Raw genomic sequence first — 26911 nt, 5'->3', positions numbered from 1 at the left:
GCTTTGACTGTGTTGACAGCATGTCAGAATTCCTCTAAAACATGATACATGTTGTTTCTGATGAAACCAGAAGGTGGCTAGGTAAGGGTATATTTAATTTCCCATAAGCATATGAGCATCTCACTGAAGAACAGCCCTAGTGCTTTTCAGCCTAGCCCTATAGGTGAAATGCTGCTGGTTTGATACCTCTTGGTCTGTGACCTACTGCAGGAGAACTGAGAGAGGATGGGAACCTGAGGGGTCCAGTCAGAAATAATGTGAAAGCTGTTCTTGTTTTAAAAGAGCAGCCTGGTTTCACTTTGGTTTTAATACTAAGTCAGCAGATGACAAATACTCTTGATGGGCAACCCCTTACAGATTTTTCACAGAATTGACTAATTTTAGGTCCCTCTGAATTCCTTTTCGGTTGTTTTTTTTTTCCTGTCTACAGGTTGGTGAACTTTCCCAGCAGCTGGAGATAGAGTCTAAAAGATGCATGCAGCTAGAAGCACAAAATCAGGATTTGAAAGAAGAGTTGTCTACCATGCGTGGGAACCATGAAAAACTGGAGAAGAGCAAATGCCAGCTGAAAGAAGAGGTGGCTAACCTCAAGCATCATTTGGAGACTAACATGGTGGATCACAGCCAAATAGAACAATACAAAAGAGAGATGGAAGAACGAGCCGGACAAGAAATAAGACAAAAATTACAAGAAGTCAATCTATTTTTGCAGGTAAGGTAATTTCTCACTTGTGTCTGTAGTCTCTATGATATACTTTTGTTGCGGTCATTGTTTTTTTAGTATTTTATTTTTGGTGTGATTTTGTGTGTTAGTGCTGTACTTCTGTCTTTCCTGAAGGGCAGTGGGAGAAGGGAATATGGTTGGGCAAGAGTACTTTCATGTGTGCGTAATGTGTCTGCCGGTCCCTGAATCAAGGGTTTGCCCAAGGTAGATTTCCATTTTGCAGTTTTTGGGGGTGGGTATCGCTGTCTGCTGGTCTTGTTCCTGCTGTTCATCCTTGAATGGGTATTGCAGCTTACAGTTGTCATGGCCAGACATGCAGGTCCTGCTTTGTCATTGTACAGGGGAAAGTGCTCAAACTAAGTCACCAAAGGGGGTGGGGGGCGGGGAAGGAAGGTGCAGGAGGTGAGGGATCCTCATAATTTCTTTGAGGAATCTTTTTCTTTATGCCCTGTCCTACAGAGATAGTGTTCTTTCATTAGGAGCTTTGAATAATAGTGCTAAGAGGGGGGTTCTTTCTGAATGAAAAGACCTATTTGACTGGTAGTTCCAGGGTTATGCCTTGATTGCTGATGGTAGGGAGGAGGTACAGTTACCTCACTCAATAAAGCTGGGTCCTTGAAATTGGGTACGTGCAATTGACTGGTGGGGGAGAGTTCTCTTTTTCTTTGTGGTGGTTGAAAGTGTATTACCTGCTTCAGACACAGGCAGCCTCCCAGGACAGATTAGAACAAATCAGAGCCAGTCATCATGCTTCACTGAGAAACCAGCTAAAACACAGAATTAGAGATCTCGAATGTGAATTGGACAGGATAAAAAATACCCATCAAGACAGTATTTTTCAAAAAGAATCCACACAGGCAGAAGTGGAAAGGTACAAAGAACTGTATCTGGAGGAAGTAAAAATTAGAAGATGCCTAGCAAATAAACTGGAAAGGTAAGTCCATGGTTTTTGGAGTGGTGACAAGATACTACTTTTTCCTCTTCTACATCTGGTCAGGATTATGTATATAAGCATAAAAATGGCGTATTTGTGAGGAAAGTACCTTAAGACCCTTCCCCTTCATTAGAACTGTCTTCATTCTCTTCAGTACTCCAGCAGTAACACCACTGATCATAGACTTAATAGCGTATTTTTTAATTTGTGTTTTAACAGGCAGCCTTTTTGCCAGTCTCTAATAATCTCCTTCTCTTACTCTGTGTAGGGCAGAAAAGATAAATTTCATGTCCTTTACTGCCTGAAAAAAGATAGGCCCTTCAGAGAACAGAATTTGATTCTGTGAAGCAAAATAATAAATCTTTTCTGGCTTCTGTTTTTAGCAGCGTGTCTGAAGTTTGAGCTTTCCCTGAGAAAGGGAGGGTAGCCCAGAGTTTGTATGCAGGTGGCGTACCTTTCAGAATCACAGAATCAAGAAATTGTGTAAGCACGTGGCATTCACAGGTTGCTTTGAAGCCTTAATGCTGATAAGTCCTAACTGTTGGTAATGCTTGCTGCTCCTTGCAGGTAGTGTGACTTCTTAGAAATAAGGGGTTTTTTGTAAAAAAAAAAAAAAAAAAAAAAAAAAAAAACTCCGATCAAATTATGGTCTTGTTTTGGACACTCTTAATTCCTTCCACTTTCAGAAGTCAAATAATAGTCAAGGACCTGGAGGGTAACTTCGCAAAAGTGTCTCTACCAAAGGTGATTCTTTTGTATGCTTCTGAATGTTTCAGAGCTAATGAGAGACTAGCAGAAGCCAACGCTAAGCTCCTTCAGGAGCGCCATAGAAGCAAATCTTTAATTGCAAGCAGCATTGTCAGTGGAGGTCTGGCTGCAAGTCCAGTTCTGTATTCAACCGAACTGGGGCATCTTGGCAACAATTTGGCACTGAACAGAAGTCTGAGTCTAGGAGGAAGCTTCCTAAGCCCAGCTGGGAATGCATTATCATCAAGAAACAAGGTTGAAGCCTATGTGGCTAAGGTAAGCATTTTGAAATACCATTCTCAATTACTGCCAAAGAGTATCCATAAGCAAGGTTAGGCTTTTTAGCCTAAAGTTAGAATCCATTTATAGTTCCAAACCATATGGTCTAATATGCCAAAACAACTGCCAATCATCAAAACAGTACACAACTGTAGGTGGTAGGGGTGAAGATTTTTGGTCATAAAGTGTCCTGACTTCAACAGCAACCATAAAGTTTCTCTTCAGAGCATGTGTCTCGTGTTTTGTGATGGATTGCCATGCTGGGGAATGCTTTTAGGTTTTAGCACTGTATTAAATTCTAAAGTTTTCTTCCTTGAATGAAGGTGAGTAAAACTATTGCTAAATCCTCAGAGATCGCTTACCCATTTCTTACCTTTTCTGCCAGGTTCTCTTAAGAAAAAGCTGGAAATCTCAGCATGCCAGTTTTCCCTCAATCAAAGCAGAAAGTTGGTCTCTGGGACTCAGAATTACTGGTGTGAATTTATTCTCACTGTTACTAAATCCAGCTGCACATCCTTTCGTGATACTTCTTCCTGTAATCACCAGTTAGGGAACAACCGAGACTAATAGTAATGGCACTGTCTATAGACTCAAGTCACTCAATGGTCAACATATTCAGGAAAGTCTTAAGACCTGATCTTCTCTTTCCAGAGTCCTTCAGAAAAAAGGAACAGGGTTGTCAGAGGTGCAGTAGTTGCTAGAGGATGTGCATCTAAGTGGGTATTTTACTTAGAATTGCTGGCTTAAGGTTCTCAGCTGGATGCAGTATGTCATTAACAGTGTTTAACGCCATACCATATCTCTGAGGAACTGAGGATTCCTGACATGTGCATCTAAAAAAAGGGGGATTGAATTGGAAAATAAGGCTTTAAGTCAAGAAGTAACAAAAAGGAAAAGTGCCTGTATCTTTCTGCATACAATAATGCCTGGTGAATCTTGATCAGTTTCCAAATGCAGAATTACCAGATGCGCAGTCTGTGCTGTCATTTCTGTGGGAGTCCTGTGTCATTCAGTAGACAAGTTGAAGCATGAAGAGGGAATTCAGAAATGACAGTTTTAGTCATTTTGGGGTACTTTGATGGTTGTGCTGCTTAGTACTCTACCTGTTCACTAGTTTATTTAAAGACAGAAGGGTTTCTCTGACTCTAAGCCCTTTCTTCACTTCACTGTTTGTTTCAATTAAGCGTCAGATTTTTTCCAGTAACCTGATTCCCTTCTAGAGAATTTGTCTTGCCTTTAAATTCAATCTAAGCAGTGCCTTCTTGGCTTGAGATTACAAGTGCTCCTGCCACTAAAGCTCATAATGACAGGGAATTAAGGAGCTTAAATTGCAGTGTGCCTCAGGTAGTCGTCTTGAACTTCATGTTAGTCAAAGCCCTCTGTGCAGATTTGGTGTCAGTTGCTTCCTCAAGGTGAGGAAGGCTATTTAAAGTAGAGGACATGCTGTTCTTAAGAGGAGGATGTCTATGTAAATTTGGTTTGTGCAAAAGCTTTTAAATAGCTTCAGGAACAAGGAGGTGAAAATAGTTCACACTGCTTTTACACAAAAAGCTGGTATTAATTCTTTGTCCATGCAACTGTTGGAAAAAACATTGGTAAATGGTGCTGATTGCAAACAAGAGTAAGAAGTGCTCCTCTGGCCAGTGGATACAGTTACTTATTTTAGACATAACTAAGAAATTTGGAGTTTAAGGGCTTGAAAGATTTCAGAGTTTTTCTAAACCAGTACTTAACATGAGGTGTATGTCAGCAATTATGCATATAGCCTTACATTTTAAAGATGGTCATGTGGCAAGCTCAGCAAAAATGAGCATTTTATCCTTAAAAAACCAAAGAAATGCGTTACATTACATTACGTTTCCCCTTCTCAAATATATATGCTACAGAAATCAATAACCTTGAAATGGTAATACAAAAGTGTCTTGAAAAATATAAAAAAAGTTCATATTGACACAAGTAATTCACCAGTAAAATGCCAATCACATGCAAATGTCTTTGGGTTTTTTTAGTAGGTTTTATTTTTATTAGAGCTCCAGTAATGAGGAATAAACTACAAGCACTTGAAAAACTCTGTGCATGTAATTACAAATAGTGACTGTAGCTACTAAGAGTTAATTACATTCTAGAAGGAGGTTGGCTGAAATTTATTTCATAGTAGGACTTGTGTCACAAGAAGGATGTACGTGTGTATCGCCTGTCCTTTACAGCAGTAAGGAGATCTTTGATGGGGTCTTTTTATGATCTGGTCTACTGACTCCCAAACTGTTCATGAACTGGCATGTCACCATCCAGAACTAAATTGAGTCAAGCAGATGAAACACAAATATGAGGTGTGGCTAGTGGTCTGTGTACCACAATTTGGGAACTGCTGCCTTAGTCCATAGGCTAAGGCAAGGAATGCCTGCTGTAGGAGTTTTTTGGGACTGAAGTCCGCTTGTTAAGTTTAACAAATGTCAAGCTTAAATCCTAACAGCTGTGTGAAAGGCTGGTGAATATGAATATGGGTGTCTTGACAGAAAATAGTGAACTCTGCTAGCTGCAGCCAGTGTGAATTAGCAGATTTATGAAACTGGTTTTCCTACATAACATGAGAAAAAGAGTAGGAAGCAGACATTCCATCTCTGAATTTTTGTTTCTTTTCTGATTTCGTTTTCCATCCCCACTCTTACATTGTAGTGGTCTTTGTATTGTTAGCTTTTATACTTGCTTCATTTACATGTAGGCCATATTCTTATTTCTCATGGAGCACCTTTGAACTGGAGGCCATTTTTCTTTCTTCTTCAGCTCCCTAATCAAAAATCTGTTCTTCTGTTCTTCTCTCTCCTCTCTGCAGCCAGATACATGAAAAGGTTTGTAGCCAGTATTGTTTAATGATGGGTGATATTTTATAATGGAAATGTTTTGTCTATTTACGCTGTTAGGTTTTGATTAAAACTTACTGATGCATTCACATTTTCTATCTATTTGCTGTCCCTGTAGTCCTGGAGAGAGGGCCCTTCCCTCCACTTTGCTGCTTTACAGCACCACTTCTTTAGCCCTTGGAGTTACTGCCTGTTACTGCCCCTCTTGTGAGGGTTTGCATAGTGCTTCTCTTACTGAGGCTTTTGCTCTCTATGGCCTGTTGAGTACCTTGTACGGTGTTTCAGTTCTCTTTGTTGGTATGTTGCTAGGTGATTCTGCTCATTTCATAAAATAAATACTTATTCCATCAGGAATTCGGTACTAAAACCAGAGAATCCCAGGATGGGTGAGGGTGGAAGGGATCTCTGAAGATGATCTAGTCCAACCCCACTCCTGCTCAAAGCAGGGTCGGCCATAGCAGGTTTTTGTACGTCTCCCAGGGTGGACACTCCACAACCTTTTCTGGGCAACTTGTTCCAGTGTTTGACCACACTTAGAATAAAAAAAAAAAACAACAACAGCTCTTATGTTAAAATGAAATTTCCTCTATTTCAGTTTGTGCCCATTCTTCTTGTTCTTTTACTTGGCACCACCGAGAAGAGCCTGGCTCCGTCTTCTTTACTGCCCCTACCAGGTGTTTATCTACACAGATAAGGTCCCCCTGAGCTTTCTCTATGCCAGTAAAGAAACAGTCACAGCTTTCTCAGCCTGTCCACATAGCTGATGTGGTTCAAGCCCTTCAGCACCTTTGCAGTCGTGATAGGCCTGGAAGGTGTATGGCATCTATTTTGAAAACCACTTCTGTATGTCACAGACTTGATTAAAAAAATGTAGAAGTCACAAGTATCATCAAAGGTAAACAACAGCATATAGTGCTTGGACTCTGTCACTTCAACAGATCTGATTTCTTCTTACAAAGACTCTGAAGTCAGAATCATAAGTGAGAATAACTTAATTGGTAGCAATAATCACCCTCTAGGGGAGAAAGGGGTAAGTGATCCAAACCGATTTGGTTACATAATAAAACCCACAGCACTTGCTGTGCAGAAGCTGTAGCTGTTGTTATCTTTTCTTAGTACAAAGTTCACAAGAAAAAATCATGTGTGATTTTGTATTTTTATATACGTGTGTCATTTTGCACTTCTGCAAATGTGCATGCATTGCATGGTATTGGCAATAATTTAAAAAATCTTGGCATGATCTGTAGGAGCTCTTTCAATCTTAAGGCGGAGAAAAGAATATTTGTGTATGCTTTTTTCTGTGCAATGAAATATGTCAATCTTGCAGCAGCTGCTGTTGCATCTCCTCTCTTATGAAGCTGCAGAAGCCAGCCTCAACTGAATTTGTCCCAATAGATGGCGTTTGTGCGTATCTCAGCATTTAGCTGACACTGCTCATGTATTTGATGATAGACTTCAGCTGTACCTTCACTGTAATAACTCTACTGTGCTTTCTTCCTGCATATTTTTTTAAATAGCCATTTATACTCCAGCTGGTGAGTTACAGACTGTGTTGTGCTACAGTTGATGATGCTCAGCAATGAGAATGCTACAGCCTGGCTGACCAAGAGTTTCTCTTCATTAAAAATTAATCCCCAAACCAAGATACCTCTATTTGGGATTATATTCTTAGTTATATGGGAGTTTTAAGAATGTTTTAGAAGTTAAATATTACACAAGTGTAACTTAAAGTATTAACTGTGTTTTCTGTATAATCTAGGTACGGCGTGAACTGGATGAAAGAATTACTAAAGAACTTGAACAGGGTAATGTGTCATTATGTTATGAGTATTTTTAAGGAAGATGATGACTGTTCCTAACTCTTGAAAATAACGGCTTGAAAGTTGTCAAGTTCCTGTATTAAGCACAGGTGTTTTTTCTGCTAGCCTTCCAGTTTAGACTTAAAAGTGAAATCTTCCTCCTAACAAAATATTGTATAGAATGTTATGCAGTTGCCTGAAAAAAACAAGTACAAAGAAAACAAACCCATTTCCCCCCCCCCACAGATACACAGGGATTAAGCTGAAGTCACCTTTCACTACAGTTAGTCCCCAAGCACCGAGAGTAAAAGAAGCCTTGAGATAAGACTTTTACAGACTTCAGCCATCACTCCTCCTTCCATGAACAACAACTGCATTCAACTTTAAACCATATCATACACGTTTTCTGCTCTTAGTTCTTGATTTTTGCTATGTCTCCTATTCATTGCTTGTATCTGTAGCTTGTATGTTGCAGTCTTTTTTTAATAAATAAGAATATAGTCAATGACAAAACATATCCTTTCTTTAGGAAAAGATCATTCAGTAGTGTTTAGGCAAACTTAAGATGAGTTGACTGCTTGTAATACATAGTGCAAAACGTGCTCTATGAGGCCAGGTGTCCAAAAAGTATTTCCCCCTATTTCATGGTAATTGTTCTTCCAGAGTCACTGCTTTGCAGTGACTGGCACTATTTCAAAGCAGGTAGCCCCTGAGAGCATTTCCTTCTGTTCCTATATGCATTTAATCATATAGAGAGTATTCAGCTGTTGCTTCATAGCTCTTCCCTCGTGTCTGAACAGACACAAAGCCATTGCATTGCATCCATGGGCATTTTGAATGTAACTGCGCATCTGCTAGGAGTCATAGGTTTGAGCACCTGGTCTGAAAAAGGTGGCTGGAGAAAGATGGCAAAGGTGGGTTTGCTTTCTTTGAGTATGTGCTTTCATGGAGGAAAGAGAGTTTTGCTAGAGCAGATGCCCCTCAGAGAAGATGCCAGGCTGGGAGACTTGTCCTGGCCTAATTGAAGGGCAAAGGTGTTTGCGTTTTCACGGGCAGATTCTCTTAAAGTTTGTGGTAGTGAATGCAGAAGCTGTTTTTTAGGAGTAGCGTTCCCATAAATCACATTCAAAACATTTAAGGAAAACCGGCATTTGAGGTTGAAGAGGTCTGCAGGGGGCTAAATTTAGCAGTGCTGTTAAGCAGAAGTCATTTGTAGATTCCTTGAAGGTGTTCAGTGTGTAGCCTCTGGAATTTCTTTCACTAGCTTTAAAAATACGGTTGACTGATAAGCAAATGTGGAAATAAATGTGGGTTTTTTTTCCTTTATGCCTAGCCCTTTCATTGTTGTGTTCTCTTAGAAGTTTATAAAGCTCTTTCTGGATTGTAGTCTCTCCAGTTACCCATAATGTTTTCAGAGTGCCTTATTTGGGCCTGCCTACTGGAAAAGTAACACCAGGACTCTTGTTTCCTTTCTCCCTAGCCACTGCTGAACTTGAAACTGGATCTGCTGGAGCTTCTCCCATGGTATCTACTGACGGCTCTTCAAAAAATTTCCATGTTGACCAGGATCCCCTTTGCAGGGCAATACAGGAGTACCGTGATGTCTTAACAAAAAATTACCTGATTTGAACAAAATGCTAAGGAAAGGCTTTGGAAATCATTTTGTTTACATAGTGCATCTATGGTTTCCCATTCCACGGTTCAGATGCGAATATGTGTTTATTGCACTCGGAATATAAATTCTGTTAAATGGATGTCAAGCACATTGCACTTACCTATCGGTTTATTGATGCATAATTGGTTTTTTTTGCACTCAAAATAAGAACCACCTCTATTTTTCTGACTAGCAGACTGACTAATCTTGATTCTTGAGCTTGACAGAACTGTCAAAATGTTTCTTACTGAGGTAGATGCATTATTTTGCTCTACTTACGTCCTGTGTTTTAACAAAAGCATTCCCTTTGTTCTGTTTAATCCTTTCACTCTGTGTTTTTAATGTTTCCAGTGTTTAATGCTTAGGACGTTATTCGATGTGCTTTGAGCCCGCTGCTTCAGTGCTGATGCAGTGAGTATTTCTGCTGGTACAGTGGAAGTTTTACCAGTGTTTGTGCTGGAGAATAGGGCACTTTACATTGCTGTCACTTGATGTGCCTTAGGCTTAAAAATACTGTGAGTGTATAGTAGTGCCAAGACAGTTGTTGTATGTGATCTTTTTGGTATGTTTGTTTTGTATCACAGAACCACAGAATGGGTTGAGGTGCGCAGGGACCTCTGGCAGTCATCTGGTCCAACCCCCTGCTCAAGGACGACCAGCTAGGGCAGGTTGCCCAGGACCGTGTTGGCTTTTGAGTATCTCCAAGGATAGAGACTCCATAGCCTCCATGGGCAACCTGTGCTAGTGCTCGGTCACCCTCACAGTGAAGAAGTGTTTCCTGATGTTCAGATGGAACTTTCAGTGTTTCAGTTTGTGCCCATCGCCTCTCACAGTATTCGTGTTGATTTTTGTATTAAAAGTTGCTGCAGCTTTAGACGTTTGCAGTTCCTACGTCAACACCTGTGGTGCATCTGAAACACTTCATATGGGGGAAAAATGTATGTTAATATATCAACCTTCATTCTCCTCAGTACTTTCTAAAACTTGTGTGAAAGGATAGCCTGTCTTTTCGTTGCTGCTAGCAGCTGACGATGTGGTGGCTGTAGCCCAGATGTTGGCCAGTGTTGTAAGACCTGTATGTCAATAAAACAAGCAGTTGTAGTTATTTCAGGGAGTTGCCTGATGTTACTGTAGATCTGCAGTTGCCATTTTGTGTCTGCAAAAGCCACTAGCAGTGAGAAGATTATAGAACAAAGTCCCAATTGTGGAAAAGTAAGATTGGTCATACTGCGATGAATTAAAACTGGAAAATTTTGGGGTTTTACCTCGTAATTCAAGGACTTGAGTTAACAGGCAGTGAGGATAGCAATGCTGCTGTGACACTATTCCTTTTTATATTAATAAATTTTTGTGAAGTTAATCCACTATTTAATTCCAGATATTCTGTTCCAACTTGATACTTAATAAACTTTGTAATCTAGTACATGGCTTTATTTTATTTTTCCCCTTCTGGACTTTACTTTCTACCCCCTTTCCGGCCCACAGAACTCAACAGAGCTCTCCTCTGCTCACTCCAGCTCTGTTCACAGCTGCATCTTGAGCCTGTCCTGGAGGCCAGGCAAATGGCATCTGTGTCCTCCTCCTCTGGCGAGGCTTGAAGCACAACTGTGTTAAGGTCTGGTGTGGACTACAGTTGGAGTATCATCGGTTCCCAGGCTCTTCCTGTATGTTACAGCAATACTTCTTGTGGTCCAGGCAGAAGGCAGTGGGTGAGCTTCTCGTAGCCATGAAACACTGGCAAATCCCACAGGTTTTGATCCCATGGGGAGCTGACCGATTGGTAGCCCACAAAGGGAAAAGACGTTAAGAAATTTCTCCAGCCCGCACCAGAGCGGTCAAAGGGAAGTTCAGCTTTTGGTACTTTCTAGCATCTCTCCACAGAGAAAGCAGGTGCAGAATATCTTGGCCTTCACTTTGTGTTCTCATTGTGATCGACTGGGACATGACCTCTTTTCAGCTTTGTTCCTAACGTGCTCTGTGCTGCTGCCTTGTCAGTGAGAGGGAAAAGTTCTTGGCTGGTGGAGCAGCAGCAGAACAGCAATTCCGTGTTGGCATGTGGCGCAACGGGAGCTGAGAGCAGTTACAATAGGGTGTGGGGTGAGTAGTCCTGTTCAAATTCTTCATTAATGATCTGGCAGAGGGTACCCTCAGCAAGCTTGCTGATGACACAAAACTGGGAGGAGCGGCTGATATGCAGAGGGTTGTGCTGCCATCCAGAGGGACCTCAACAGACTGGGGAAATGGCTGACGGGACCATCACACACTTCAGCAAGGGACAGTGCAATGTCCCACACCTGAGGAGGATCAACCCCAGGCACCAACACCTGCTGGGGCCACCCCCCTGGAAAGCAGCTTTGCAGGAAAGGACCAAGAGGTCCTTCCTGGTGGACACCAAGTTACCCATGAGCCAGCAGTGTCTCCTTGCAGCAAAGAAAGGAGATGGTACCCTGGGCTGCCTTAGACAGGGTATTGCCAGCATGGCAATTCACTAACAGGACCATCACCATTAGTCTAGTCATACTCAATGGCTCTTCAAGCTAGAATCACTAACAGTGCCGTTTATTGAAGCAACAGAAACACAGGTTCTTATCCGATTGCTGTTATAAATGCACTGTCTGCAAAGCATGTGCAAGAATAAAGTGCTGAAATACAAAGTAACAAGCTTGTTCTCTAAACTTCCTGGGGAATTACTGAATATAACCAAGTGTTTAAGTCTTACCCCATAGGTATCCCTATGGGGGGGGGAAAGAGATGTCCAGCCCATTGACTGATGCCTGTAGTCTGCGATGATATCTTCCCTAACATCCCTCTTTCTTGAGGTCATGTTATATTACTTTCTATTTAGGTGGAGCTTGAGTGACTAGTCATACATACCTTTATTACTGATTGGTGTAGAAATCCCTTGCATAGGCTAGGGGAAATTCAGAGCGCACGCTCAGTGAGGGGTGGTCATACCCTGGAGGTGGGCAACTTTGTGATGGAGGTGTGTGTTTTGGTATTACAATAAGGTTATAATGAGCATGGTTCATCCATGGGGCACGATTTTGCACTTGCACGGTGCTGGCCAGGGCATGGTTCCTTGCTTCCATCTAGTTCCCGGACCCGCAGTGATTTATGGCTGAGCTTGGCTGTGGAGCCTTTGCTCCACACCTTCCTCCAACTATCTTAGAGCTAGTACACCGAGCTCCCCCTGTGTTGCCAGCATCTAAGATTGCAGGTTGTGTTGCTTAGGGAACAATCACTGAACCTATTTTCAGTGTGCCAAACATATTTCACCCTGAAGGTTAACTTTTATGAAATGTGGATATAACTTTAGCCTCAATAATTTCACCCCCAGTAATTAATTACTCCATGCCAGGTCCAAGCACAAGTGCAGATCATGAGGCAAGTTCCTGGTAACAAGTCAGGAACCTGGGGAACGCTGTCCCCAGGTCAGTGTCAGCATCAGGATGAGGCCTTGCGGGCATGACCAGGGTCAGACACAGCCCCAGGGTGGCTGGGCAGGGCCACGGGGATGGGCCAGGCTGGGACGTCAGCTCACAGGTCTTCAGTGTTCATGAGGCACAGGTTGGATAAATACCGAACCGCCAGTGAGTCAGTCGGCTTTTCTCCTCAGTGGCACTGATTCATCCAGTTGCCCAGGACTCCTGTTACAAACCTAATTTCTTACTGCCTTGAACGCTCTGATCTAGGTACACTGTCCTACAAGAGGTTCAAGCATATATTCAGCCCTGTTAAGGGCTTTTCTTTTGTCTGGAAGGTCATTTATTTGTTTACAGTTCACCCTAAACCGGGCAATCCAGCTACTCAGTACTTCCTGTGAGCAAGCTGCCGAATCCAATAGCCTCATGAGGATGGTACAACAATAGGAATAGCTATAGATACAAATATAGATATGTCCATACACATAGATATCTACATACAGGTACGTACAATGTGTATCCCTCCAGCCGCCAAGCACAGATCCCCAGTCTGCCCCATAGCTGAGCTGGTGTCCCATCTTGATGATTTCACACCGAGACTGTGGGGCTGAGGCTCTCCTGGGAGCAGCCCAGACAGCAAGCGCCTTCCTCTGAGTACCTAGTTTGGGTTCCTGCCCACCCTTGGGCTTCTGTCCCCCCCAGGGCCGGTGTAGATGGGCCTTTGATGGGCTGGTGGCTCCTGTGATGGGCCTGGGCCAGCTGGAGCAGGGTTTTATTCCAGCGTCCCTTCTTCCTCACTATCCTCAAGCAGAGGAGGTTTTATCACATAACCCAACACTTAATTCCCTAGTGTCTCAATGCCCTCCAGCCTACGCAGGGGTCAGGTTTCTCACCACTGTGTCACTTGTACCCATTATTTTCCCATCAAACCCCAAATAATTGGCAAGACGACCTTTGGCTGGTGTCAATTTAGACTCTTTGAGGCTGTCCCAGTCTTTCCTCATCCCAGTGTCTGTTAATCTAATGATGTTGCCAATTGCTCACTGATTTCTTTTAACTTCTGAAACAGATGAACAATGCAGAAGCCTTAAATAGCAGTGTGAAAGACTGCTTCTTAATCTGCTTATAATTATATCTTTGCATGCCTTTTCCTAGTACAGCTAGTTTGAGAAGACTATGAAAATCGTCATTACAACAAACCGCTTCTACATGACAGCCAGAAGCACACCAGCACAGTCTGCAGGTGGTGGGAGGTGTCACGTGATACCCAGAAAAGGCCCCTAGGACAAGGGGTTGACAACCAATTATTCAGCCTTTACTGTACCATCAGTTTGATTTATGCCTCCTCTCGCCCTTTAGTTACATATTGCCAGTGGCAGATGGTGTTCACTGTTTGCACTTGCAAATCGAATTGATAACTAGATTTCTTGACACTGTCAACCTCGAATATGCAAAATGCTTTTCATCGATAGCACCACCTTTCCCTACTTTAGCTTTAGTTACTGTAATAGCTGACCATTCTACTACCTATTAACTACCGTGAATTATTAATCAGTAATTATTGATAGTAATCACTGCTATAACGACAACAAGGACAGTAACTTCCACAGGCGAGCAACACAGTCCATCTTTTATTCAGGATAATTTGGACCACATACTAGTCAGGCCTTATGAGCACAGCTGTGTATCGCAAATGACAAGGACAATTTTCACTTTTTAATCTTCTCTTGCCATTTCTGTTTTAACTGTAGAAACAAAGTACAAATTCTGCTCCCACCTCATAGAGCCGTCCCCAGAGGTCTGTAGCAGTGCCTCTACATAGAATGGAGCTCTAGGCATCTTCGCAAACAAACAAACATGCTCCCTTCACATTTATAAACACTACACGGACACTACTGCCAGTCACCTCCTTGCTGATGAACCGCTGAGAAAAGTCACTTTTTGTCTCCAGTTGTATTACTGTGTTGATCCTGTGCATACAGCTATGTGCCCTGTTGCAAGAATAAATAGACAGTTAGTATCCAACTCAAATGCTCCTCTTCAATGGCTCTTTGTGAAACAGGATAGAGCTTATGTATTCCTGGAGCATCAAGGGAAAAATAACCCAGTACAAAGCCAGCAGTCCTTTCACAGCAGCTAGGTAGCCACAGCAGAAGTTATTTAGCAAGGAATCCTGCATTACACAGGCCCATTCCAGCTCCCTTTTCCACACAATTCTTCAGACAGACTTGATCATCAATGTGGCTTTGTATTTACTGCTTATTGTTTTATACCGTCCTCTAATTTTCCAGAGTTGCAGGGCTGTATCTTGGAAATGCACCAATATTTCAGAGAAGCTGGGCTTTAAAACCTGGTTTGTTTCTTGGCATCCACAATGGAACCGAGCCTTTGTCAATCAAGAAAAAGACATATTTGGGATTTTTTTTTTTTTTACCCATCAGTTTTAGGGCAAGGAAGTAGTCACTTTGAACATGGGCTGAATTTAATCTCCTCTCTATAAACGATCGGCTATATTACTTCTCAGCTTTTCCTGAAACAAAACCCTGCACCTGCATTTTGCCATCTGTCACAAGGGGCTCAAGTCATTGTAGAGAAAAATCAGCTTTCATTTGGGGCATGGAAGACAATATGCATAGGTGATCTGGGCATGAAGACAGGAGCAAACAGAGAAAAATATGTACCAGAAGTGCAGGAAAAATGATGGATCACTGGCTGTCACAATTTATCTATACTTCTTTATGTCCAGATTATCTTCACTGATTAAGCTTTTCTTGGTGCTGTAGTAGAACCTTTGTCATTTTAGAAGTCTCTTGCTTCATTAAGGCTGAGGTCGCCCTTGGCAGAGCGCATGGAAACTTCAGTGATTTCATAAATAATGCTTAGCTGCTTAAAGGCCCAAGATGATGAAGGGCCAGCCAAGAAGGGCTGAAGCTCTCGACACACAGTACATCTGCGTGTGCTGGAGCCTGGTGCGAGGAGCAGGGTAGCCTGGCGCCTCCCTTTCCGCTAAGGGCAGTTCTGCTGGCGTCTGCCCTTTGCTATTGATACTCAGAAAAAGCATAATTAGAACCAAACCCCAAACTACTGACATACACAATGTGGCTGTAGAGCATCATACATGTCTTGCCACAAATAAAATGGTATAACTCCCAGCTTGAAGTTTGTCTGTCTTATTGCTTTCTGCACTGGCTGGACTTCTGAAAAATGGCGGAATCAGAGGTTGGAGCATAAAACTCAAAATTACTTGATGGATGTTATAAATTATGCAAGATGATAAACTAACCCCTAGATAAAACAGGAAGCTGTCCCCTTCACCCATATAACCATCATGACTTAAATTATGACAATAACTAACTCTACCAAATATTTGAATTCTTTTCCATTTCTCATCAGAGACTTTTTCCACTCAGATCCTGGCAATTTTAATTGAATGCGAGCTGATGACTTTTCAGGGAAGCAGTCTTGAAAATCAGAAGTGCAATTCCAGAGAGCAATCCTACCCCATTACAGTTACACAAAAGGATCTTAAGCCAGCCTTTTCAAAGACCTCCAGCATTTGCACCACCTAGATTTGATCTCCACTTATGCCTGACTCTTACATCCAGGATGAGTCAGGACAAGCAGTAGAAGAAACACGGCAAAAAGCAAGAAGGCCTTTCCGTTTGGCCCCGACGAGCACACACTTCTACGCATTTTGCGCTTGCAGTTTAATCATGGAAATCATTCTGCACGCTCCTACTGCTAATGATCTGATTGTTAGGAGAAAGGCGTGCCCCAGTCCTATTGACTGTTTACATCTTAATGTGCCCTGATTTTGGAATCTATTTCCAAACTAACTGAGGTTCTATTGTGTGATATTTCCTCTGCAGCATCATACATTTTTCAATCAGCATCAGCTCCTTCGCCATAATCACTTCCTGCCTTGGCTTCTGTTCAGCGCTGCAAGTTGCTGCAAAACAGAACTCCCGTAAATCCGGTCCACATCGACAAAACGGTACAGATGCAGCGGTACTTGGGCGGCAAGTTGGCAAGAACTGGTTTTATTCATCGGAAATGCTATAAACTGAGTTTGAAATGGTTGTAAAGAGCTAGGGTTTTTATTGCTCTGTGTTTTTTTCCTGGTCTTTTGCATGCATGTCTCCTTGAATACAATTTTAGCAATCTGGCCCCTGTGTCTGCGCATACTACATCCCCTGCATGTCCCATCAGTCCAAAATACTGCAGACCCTTGCCCTATACCACCAGCAACTTTGGTAAGACAGTTTGCAGAAACAACACAGCATTCGTCTGCATACCGGTGTCCATCTGTGTCGTAAGCAGAGTTGAAGTCTGAAATTATACAAGTGAGAATGACCAAAGATTTAAGCACAAAAATCCAAAGCAAGACCATAATTAAAAAATAACATTTTAGGATAGCAAGCTTCCATATGAAATTGTAGTGCCTTAAAATATTTCTGAGAATGTTTTCTCACAATTTCTCATAACATGAATGACATGCACAATAATTGCACCTGTGTTAAAGAGAACCTTGCTATAATGAGCACTGCTGTAAAACCTAACTTTGTCCACATTGAACAGGTTTCTGTCCCGCTTACTTATATTTTATATGGATTTCACTGCTTCAAATCCAGCTTCTTTAATTTCTTCACCTGTACAATTTCCACTCCAGTTTCTGTGCAGAGGACTGTAATCATCACTGCTGGAAAAATCGACACTGAATCAAAGATAAGATAAACTGAGAGTATAAAGCAAGAAGATGGCAGGACAACCATTAAAGATGTTTTAGTGGACAAAACCAGCACACGCACATGCCCTTGCGCTCCCTCTAGTAGCAACCTTTCATCTAAAAGTGCAAGTAGCAGGCAAGAAGTCCAGCGTGGAGTGAAATCTCTTGGCATTCAGTGGCACCGTGACTGATGTAAGGCTGAACGGCAGCAGCACGTTGTTCAACGCAAGTTCCAGAGTTCCCGGAACGTGCTGCAAAGCTCCAGGAAGGAAGATATTACCGCCTAGATAAGGTCAGGCTTTTAGTGCTAGCACGCTGTTCTTGGCAAAAGTCTGAATGCTATTTTTTCAGCTTTGATTTCTCCCTTCGTCAGTGGAGCTTTTATTTTCTTCAGGGAAAATGCTGCTACTGGAAGAAATGGCAGCATTTCTGCTGTTACTGTAAAAAAAAAAAAAAACAAAAAAACCAAAAAGCAAAAGGACTGAGACAGACTATAGCACGCTGGAAGAAGCCATCAGGAACAGGATTGCCAGAACAAATGCCTGGCTCTTTACTATGATTTGTCATATGGTTTTAACCTAAGCCTGGCACCAGTTTTCCCCGCCTCACCTCAAGGCTTGGTCTGCACAGATACCACCTTCTGGCACATCTGGGTTTTGTGATTTTTTGCCTGTGAATACCTGATACATGAAGAATGCCTTATTATTTAAGCAACCGGGAAGCTGAGACTGATTGATATGACACAGCTTTTCCGGATCTTTAATGTGGCTGAGGAACTTTCTTCCACTTAAAAGAAAAAAAACAATCCACTGACTTATTTTCATGGTTCTGACCACTAAACTGCAGTTTCCCCAACTGCAAAGCAGAAATAAGACTACAATTAGTAAAAATGAGTGAGGTTGCATACACAGGTGCCAAAAATTGAGACAGTATTGTCTGTCTCCTTGCCTTATGCTTTCGTCAGTTGTCATCATGACTCCTTAAACCTGCAGCTTGAAGATGCAAGAGAGACACTTTCTGAAGTACCACAGACCAAATATAACTAGCAAGCACAAACCATCTTGATGCTTCACTGCCATGAATCACACTCATAGCTTCTGAGTCTCTCCAGCTGGGACTTCTACCTTCTTGAGAAATGCCTTTATGGTCACTGGCATTTAATTCCTAAAGGAACAACAGTTCATGGCTTGGTATTTTTCATGTTAACTGTGGAATAAATTAAAACCTCTCTTACCAATGCGCTGAGAAGACAACGCTGGTATTTAGGATCATTTCTGTAGGAATCTGCAGAATAAAATTCTCAGTGGAATACAGCTTCACGCAGCAGAGCCGAAGAGGTGGAATAATGTTACCACAGATACAAAGCACCTACTCAAGCATACAGATCTGGTACATTTGCTGTGAAAGTAGTGTGGCAACAGCCATGAGATAAATCCGTCAAACAAACCACCCATGTTTTATCTTCAGCTCTAACAGTGTGTTTGATATGTCTTTCTGTTGCTTTACTTATAAAATGAGTTGGAGGATAAACACTAACTCCAGGGACTAACAATGACAGGCTGCAGTTGATAGTGAAGGTTGAGTCGTACAGATATTCTCCACTGTCAGAATCAGTCCTCATAACAGAATCCACATTCTTTCAATGCAGTAACCTACCTATAGGCCATGTAATATTTGAAGAACTTTGCTTGCAAATATGTGGACAGGGAGGCACTTCACGTGGACTGCAGTTTGGGAAGTTGCCCATGGACCACAGAAGATGGCTTCTGCATTACTTCATGCACACCACATGAATTTAATTATTCTCTTTATAAGCCAGCGCAGTCCGTTCACTGGAGGCATCCTTTTCCAGTTCTAGTCAAGACTCCAAGATCTCTATTAAACAAACAAAAGGAGGAAGTGACCAACCGAGGGCAATGCAGGAAACTTAATGGAATATGACGATTACCTCCAATTCAGTGTTACTTCCTTTTGTCCTTAGCATCACCTTTCTCTGCCCAGCTCATTTTTGTAAAATCAGTTTATTACTCTGCAAGGACACATTGGATTTTACTGAACATCACCTGTTATTTATTGAATCTTTAATCTAAGTTCTTTGCAGGAAAAGAGTGTTTCCAAGAACACTATGGACGATGACCTCTTTTTTCCTGTCTTAGCAGGGGTCTTGGTGTACCCTGAGGAACCAGCTGACAGTCATTATGGCCACAGTGGTCAGAACTCACCGGGAGTGCCTTCAAGTCTGAAAAGGGAGTTATTCTTTTTTGTTGAGAGTACTTTTCCCTCCAACAAGAATATAGCAAAGGCTTTTTCCAGACAATATTACTCCTCATCTCCCAGGAGACATTTGCTTTGCTGCATCTGTATGATTAGCGGGAAACAGCACGAAGAACTCTTGCCGCAGCCGGCCAGCACTCACCGACTGGCATACCGCTGCTCAATGCAGTAATGGTCTGTGGTGCCTTTTCCATTCCAGTCTTCTTTCATACCTCCTCAGCATCCGAGCAGATAACTTTTCCTCTCAAAAATTCAGCTCCACTTCTTCATTTACTCTATGGTTTACCACTTTTAACACTTTTGCTACACTAGCTGCAGTGTGGATTCACCTAGAATCAAGACACACAGCCTTCACACTTGTTGAGCTTCCACCCTAGCCTCACCTGCCAGGGACTGATAGTCTCTAGCTTTCTCTTTTAGAAAGGCTAATACAAGGCCACCACTCTATGTCCACTTTTTGGTTTCAGTCCCGTTTATTTTTCCTACTTTGATTCATTTTGTGAAAGTAAAATTAATGATATAAAAAAATTATTCACTTTCATCAGTGACCTACTGTTTAGCTGGACTGCACAACAGGTTTGATTCAATAGAAAACACTGTTTCAGACTGGTTACAATTCAACTTCATACACCAAATACTGTTTCCCTGAGTGCTTTCTCCACCATATACTTGCAGTGACCTAGTTATCCACTATAGATTAGAGCTCCTATTAGTTCACAAGTCTATAATTTAATCTTATAATTTTTAAGAGCATATCGGGCCCTACATTCGATTTCAAGAAACCCCTTCTGACCAGGTCTCCTGCCTTTGATCCCTCACCAGTACATCCAGAAGAGGCTTTGGTCAAATCCAGACCAAAACCAATGGCATCAAATTGAAGCAAAATTTGGTGCAGAAATTGAAACAAAATTTGAGCATAAACCAAAAACCACAACTCAGAAAAGCTTTACATTTCTGCTGTCTAAGCATGAGGGTAAGCAAACTCCACAGCTGCCAGGTTTAAGGTTTTAAACAGAACTTTACTTCTGAGCAGGGTCCCATTTGGCAGGGCTGAGTTACTGCCCACCATCGCAGTCAGACCTGTGAACTGGCCAGCTTCCGCCTATCTCATTGCAAAAGAGTCACTTTGACAATGCACTGCATATCAGCCCCTTTGGGCTACGTGCACCCAGTTTTTGTTAAGAATCCTTTTCTGAAAGGGAGTTTAAATGTATCTTCCTCAGTCCCTTGGAGAATGCCCTAAGTTTAGGTCAGCCTGTAAGTGGCAACACTTTTTAACTTTTTTAAGCTGTAACCCTCCCTGCCCTGCACACACAATTTCACAGGTCCCAGCAGAGTGCATGCATGAGGTCACTCACTTGAAGGGAAGAAGACAGGGTTTGCAGTCTCTATTTTAACTCCTAACTGTGTGAAACTTATTTTCCAGATCATGTTTTTCCTGCTTCAGCAATTTCTGAGCTATTTGGAACTCTCATCTGGTCACTCCCCGGATTTTATTCATCAGCTTCATCACCTTGGTTCCACAGCTTTGCATCTGAAATAATCACTTTAAGGAGACAGAAAATAGCTTCAACGTCAGCAGCTCATCATATTTTAAGTCCTCAGCCAAACACAGGACCAAGGAGTGCATTGAAATGATGTGCTCGAGGCAGATGGTCTCCATATGCATTAACATTCCATAATTCTGTCTGAAGCTGAACTCCTCAGCTGTAAAGCAAGAGATGTCCCTAGCCATTCCAGTGTTTCTGTAAGTATTCAACCTACGTATTTGAACTATAACTCGCCTAATACATTCAAGGTTAATTAATGCATTTAAAATCAGCTCACCTTGATTCTCTTTGCCTCTGCATTTTCTTCTGCTGAGCCCTAAAGCAGCAAACATACATAAACTGCTTCATTTGTCCTTTATCAAGACAATTCGCTTTCTATACCTTTTCTCTTGTGCCAGTATCAGTGTTTCAGTAGCAAAAGGAATTTTCATTATACACAATTTTGTTGACTGTTTAATGAAACTGGTCGATTCCTTTGACATAATGAATTATAACCAGACCTACTGGCTTCCAGTAACCACAGAAAAGCCCTGATTTGCCTTATTTGATGTCTGCTCAGCAATTCCCTGCAGAAACGTGGGCAGAAAACTACAAGACATTACTTTACTAGGTCACGGATAAAGGAGAAAAATATTTGCTGGGCTTCACATGCTCCGCCAAGAAAACAAGCTTGAAGCTGCAAGAATTGAAAGCCAGATTTTATGGAGAAAAAGATATTCAGTTCAATGTATTTGGTTTCCAAACAGTGAACTTGCAGTGAAAAGTACCAAAACCCACTTAATATTAAAATCAATATAAAAAACAAATCTGCACATTAAAATTTTTCCCCCAATAGCACATTTATATATGGGGGACAAAAAATATTGGACCCGTTGGCACACTAGAGGACAAGAACAACCTTGTCCAATAGTACCAACTTCCCCTCGCCGCCACCACACCAGTATTTCTGCTGGGTACTGAATAGGATGTGGCCTAAAACACAACATACTGCAGAGCTTGTCCCACTTAACTTGGCTGTTGCTTATGTACGAGCAGAGGTCTATTATGGTTACATGTTGTGATCCTTATATTCAAAATACTATGGCAAATTTCATTCAAAAAAAAGTAATTTCCCTGTCTAAAGTACTCCTGTGTCTTCTAAACTACGTTCTAGCAAGACAATGGTTACACATTTAGCAAACACAATTCTCTTTCTATAGATCTTACCCAAATTCTGAGCAACATGACAGCTGCTGAGGAGAAGACAGAGAATGAGCTGGTCTGTGTTCGTGCTCAAAAGTGTTTCTTTCTCCAATTTAATTTGTCTGCACAATGTCTGATAAACAACAAAACAACCCTACAACATGCATAAGTCATTAATTTGACTGTGAAAGCTTTTAACGCCCTTGCTTTCTACATTACAAAAAAAAAAAAAAAATCACAAAACCCAGTTTTCTACTTACAGCCAGAGCTACATTTAGAGATGGTTAAACTGACTGTTACACAACCTACCTCCAAATAATCCTGAATTAACACAAAAAGCCTTGGTTTACCTTTAGGAATGAGATCTTATTTTAAGAATGAGGTATATGTACACAATATCAGGACTGTCACTGATACAGCTTGCATTTCCCAGGATGTATTTTATAGTGAAATTATGCAGCATGAAACCCCAAAGGAAATTCAATGAAAGCATCTTTAGTAAAACATAGAAACTTTAATTTACATGCAAAACTGCAATATATTCATAATAAAAAACTGGTGACTAAAACAAATTACACACAATTTGTAAAAATCTTCCACCTTGTTAAATAGGTCTGTACAACCAAAGATTTACAAAGTCCCTGTGCATTTTCATCTTTTCAATGCACAACTGAATTTAAAGGTTCTGCTCGAATGTTCCCCAAGTCAAGAGCTGAATCTGTCTCTTCATCAATTTCACCAATGACAGCACTGCAATAAAAAACAGGTTACCATTTGTTAAAATCCCGGTGCAAATCTGGAAAGCCACAGAACTAACTTGCTAGTGAAGACTGCCCCACCCCACCCTCCCCCCTTTTTTTTTTTTTAAACTGTAGAGCTCTATCCTTTGAACCTGAAATTTTGATGGCATAAGTAGAGTCTAAAGGAAGGGAGTTTTTTTTTTTTTAAAAGGTGTAAGAACCAAATACTATTGGTCTGTTTCAGGTTAACCTCTGAAACAAGAGCTGGAAATCTTTTAGAGAGATAATAGCTTTTCAGGAGTAATGTCTAACTGCAGCAATTTGGAAGTGCATATGGCATCAGAGAAGCAAGACAGTTTCCTTCAAGACAGCCCAGTGAAACGTTATTAATTTATCCAAGGGAGAACACATAGTATTTCACCTATGCTACGTTAAGACTTACCTGGACTAAAACACTAGTGGACTCAGTAAAACTGCCTTAAAGAGAAAAGATGGTGAAGGTAATAGAAGTCATACTAGCTCAGGACGAGAACTAACTCAGAAGGAACATAAGAACAAAGAGTCTGACCTTTCTGGCATATCTTCTATTCATCACTTCAGAGGCTTATGAGCTAGAGGCTGTACCCACAAAATGACTGAACAGCCACCAGAAACTGTGTTATTAATCTGTCCAACACCTTTCTGAACAAATTTTTATTTTTGGTCTTTGCTACATCCTGCAGCAAAGAGTTCTACAGTGTGCAACAAAATATCTTTATACATAACCTTTAGTCAGATTAACTTCTTTTCAAGAACACAAAAAGCTAGATGAAATTAAATGAAGAAATTATCTCCCCACCTCCTTATACCGCTCCTGATTTCACACCAACCAACTACCTCTATAGCTGTGCTTAAAATAGTCTTTTATAGAAAGTATTCTACTTTTTGTAAACTTGACAAAACATATTCATTATGAGTAATTCTGTATTCACACAACTTCTAACATACAGATATTCAGCATCCTTATAGGAAGAAGAGCATTAAATCACTTTTTGGCTTTTTATACAAATTTGTACTATTTGAAAGAAACTGGTAGAGTAACATGCTTAGCCCTACCTTTGTATGTTTGCCAATTTATTTATTTTTGCTGAAAAGCTTAAGTCAAGTGATGAAAGCCTTCCAAAACAATCCACTTTCTCAATGACATTAGATAACCACACTTCGATATGTCTAAGTATTGACATTTCTTTATCCAGAAATATCCATTAGAAGATTAAAATTCCTATCCAGGCTCACATGTTGGTCAGTGAGACATACTCTTTTTCTGATTGTGACCAAAAACCAATCTCATTTTTTGCCATCAGTTCCAGAATGCTGCTGCAAAAGTCTTCTTAGCAGGCCCACTGACCAGGCCTTCTTTCTACTTCTCTAGTAACCCTCCTGTGTTGTTTGGCACATCAGCTACTTTTCTCTGCATTTAGTGAGCTTTTACTATCATTTTGTCATGGCATTTTACATCAAATATCAATTCCCACCTTTGACCTGTCACTACATTGGCTTTGGCTGTCCAGTAGTTACACTGTCCAGCCAGAACCTTCATGGATTTTCCAGATTATAAAGTGTTCTCTGTGAAAATCTCACCTAAAAAAAATCCTATTAAAAGCTAACTTTGTATACCAGATTTCTGACTTGTTGCACACAAGTTCTATCTCATCTTTCATTCATTCTTCTGTCTTTCCTCCGTCGATGAATCCTGCCATTCAACAGACTGGAATAAAGAACATCTACACAATGCCATCAAAATGTATAAACGTATGAGATGTATATATACCACGAATATGCTATACTTACACATTATCACCTCTTACAATGTATAATCCAAGCACTACTTGCTCAACTCCTTGTGAAGAACTGAACACTCGTTCATGGCTTTCATCCAAAATCAAGTTAATCGTCTGATCAAAGCCTTTGAGGGTTCCCTGAAAAAATGCACAAAAATAAAAGCACTCCAACTACCTTTTAAATTTATCATCTTTACTCTCAAGGATATACTAAACAAGGTGGCAATACTAAGGTCCTAGAGAACAGATGCTCTGTTTTATTGTTAGGCTTAAACACAAACAGCTGGAGAATGAAACTTTTAAAGTAATTAATTGATTTTTGAAAAGTATCTCTATTTACTAATGAGTGTTCATGCCAACAGTTACAGTAGTCTTTAGCATTAAAAGAAGTTTCCCTTGTACCAGTGATGGCCCTCTAGACAACTAATTTTACTATTTCTACACTATTTTAGTCTTCCTTGTACAGAAGTTTCTGGTAATCAATAATTAAATCAGAGAACAGAAAAATTAGATTCTTTTGGTCAACAGCCTTGAAGCCATTCTTAACACAATTTTAAGTTGTGTCTCTTTGAAGGAGATTAACATTGTTCCACAAAATTACTCAAAACCACCTCCAAAACACACAAATGGAATAATTCCTGTGACACTTCAACATGCATTTGGAACAACTATAATTAATTTGTGTAATATACCATCAGCAACTAATTAAGACATTTAAACTCATGTAAGATACCATCATTCAAACAGTAATAATACCTATTTATACCATCTAACCATGTAATGATGAATCACATATACCAATTTCATTCAAATCTTTTTGGTAGAAAGTGTCTTGTATCACAACACAGTTTACCAGACTGACTCCAACCAGACAGAAGATTTGGTGAAGCTAGTATTTTTCTGCCACAAGTACCATTTTTTCTTTCCAGAGGTTGCACAAAGTTGAGTACAGACAGAAAGATGTAATCCTCATGCAAAGATCATACTATTAAGTTAAACTCAAAACATAAGAGAATAAAACTTGGGGGGGCAGAGAAAAATGGATTAAAAAAGTAACACAGAAGCAATAAACCCAAAACCTTGTACAGTCCAATATATAATAGTTTGCCAGTCCTCAGCTTTTCAAGCTTAAACAAAAGCCCATAAAATTTCTTCAACAATTAACAGCTGCTGTTTTTCTACAATCGTACGGAAGAAATGGGTTTAGCATGAAAGCTGAAGAGCTTACTGAAGGAAGAGGACATTCTAGATGGAAACCAAATTTCCAAACAGGAAGAGAAATCCATTTTCTTGCATGTTCCTACAGAAAAGACCATCTGACAAGAAGTCAAAGCATTTGCAAACACAAGTTTAACAAAGGACACAGCTGACAGGCAAAAACCAGTAACTGTTCAAATCATACAGTGTAAAATAATGGCCAAAAAGCTTAAAAAAAAAAAACCAACCATAAATACATGAACACATAAGCGATAATATCCCAGAATGGTTTCTTTATTGCCACGATGAGAATGCCTTATGGGGGCAAAGAAAGATGTGAAAAAATACGATTCTCACCACAATCATTCTTCCATCAGAAGTAATTACTGCAACAGTACCTAATGGTTCATTAAGGAAATGTTTTATAAACATGTGTTATAAACACTTCAAGCTAAGCGCTTAAAAACAGCTCAGCAGTGGGGACCCCAAGTCTGACACTGCACGCCCGCTCACTCCGAAGGCCTGACCATATCAATTTGGTGATCACATACGCTTCATCCCGAATGATTCTGGGTTAGTACCTTACTGCTCGTGAATAAAACAGCACGCTTTTTATGAATTTTTACGATTACGAATATTTTGCAAACGAAACGGAACGCTTGCCACGACCCCTCAGCGGCCGCCTCCGCTGGGGCCTCCGCGCAGCTCGGGCCCGGCGGTGCCCAGTGCCGCAGCAGCCCCAGCGCCCAGCCCCGCTCCCGCTGCCCTCCCGAGCTACCTCCCGCCCGCCGGGAGGATACGGTTGATGTAATTCTCCAAGGCAGACGTCATGGCGGCGGCTCCCGCGCTTCGCCTCACGCCGACGCCAGCAACCACCTCCCGCGAGACGGCGGCGGCGCAACTCCTGACGCCACCTCCGTCGCGCGCCGCTGACGCGCTCCAGCGCGCAGACGCACAAACCCGCCAAGAAGCGCCGGGTTGCTCAAGAGTGCGAGACAGGCA

The 26911-nt window shown here is 41.2% G+C and overlaps 2 protein-coding genes across 3 annotated transcripts in view; one reads left to right on the top strand and one right to left on the bottom strand.

Moving 5' to 3' along the window:
* ANKRD26 (ankyrin repeat domain containing 26) overlaps positions 1-10421 on the top strand; it is a 59147-nt gene extending 48726 nt beyond the window's left edge. For both annotated transcript variants that reach the window (XM_075081133.1, XM_075081132.1), the window contains exons 33-37: positions 431-712; positions 1423-1658; positions 2435-2681; positions 7305-7350; positions 8825-10421. In XM_075081133.1, the coding sequence (XP_074937234.1) occupies positions 431-712; positions 1423-1658; positions 2435-2681; positions 7305-7350; positions 8825-8973 (960 nt within the window). In that variant the 3' untranslated portion in view covers positions 8974-10421. The remainder of the gene's footprint in view (positions 1-430; positions 713-1422; positions 1659-2434; positions 2682-7304; positions 7351-8824) is intronic.
* A 12225-nt stretch (positions 10422-22646) lies between these two features.
* On the bottom strand, positions 22647-26888 carry LSM8 (LSM8 homolog, U6 small nuclear RNA associated). The gene is made up of 4 exons (XM_075081130.1): positions 26710-26888; positions 26267-26307; positions 24723-24850; positions 22647-22902 (listed from the first exon to the last, which is right to left on the bottom strand). Exons 1-4 carry the CDS (start codon positions 26738-26740, stop codon positions 22812-22814), a joined length of 291 nt encoding a protein of 96 aa, XP_074937231.1. The 5' UTR covers positions 26741-26888; the 3' UTR covers positions 22647-22811.
* Positions 26889-26911: the final 23 nt, after the last annotated feature.

This window comes from Phalacrocorax aristotelis, chromosome 1, assembly GCF_949628215.1.
Source record: "Phalacrocorax aristotelis chromosome 1, bGulAri2.1, whole genome shotgun sequence".
Taxonomy (NCBI): Eukaryota; Metazoa; Chordata; class Aves; order Suliformes; family Phalacrocoracidae; genus Phalacrocorax; species Phalacrocorax aristotelis.
The sequence above is the reverse complement of the archived record's forward strand: the minus strand, read 5'-3'. Positions and strand labels throughout refer to the sequence as shown.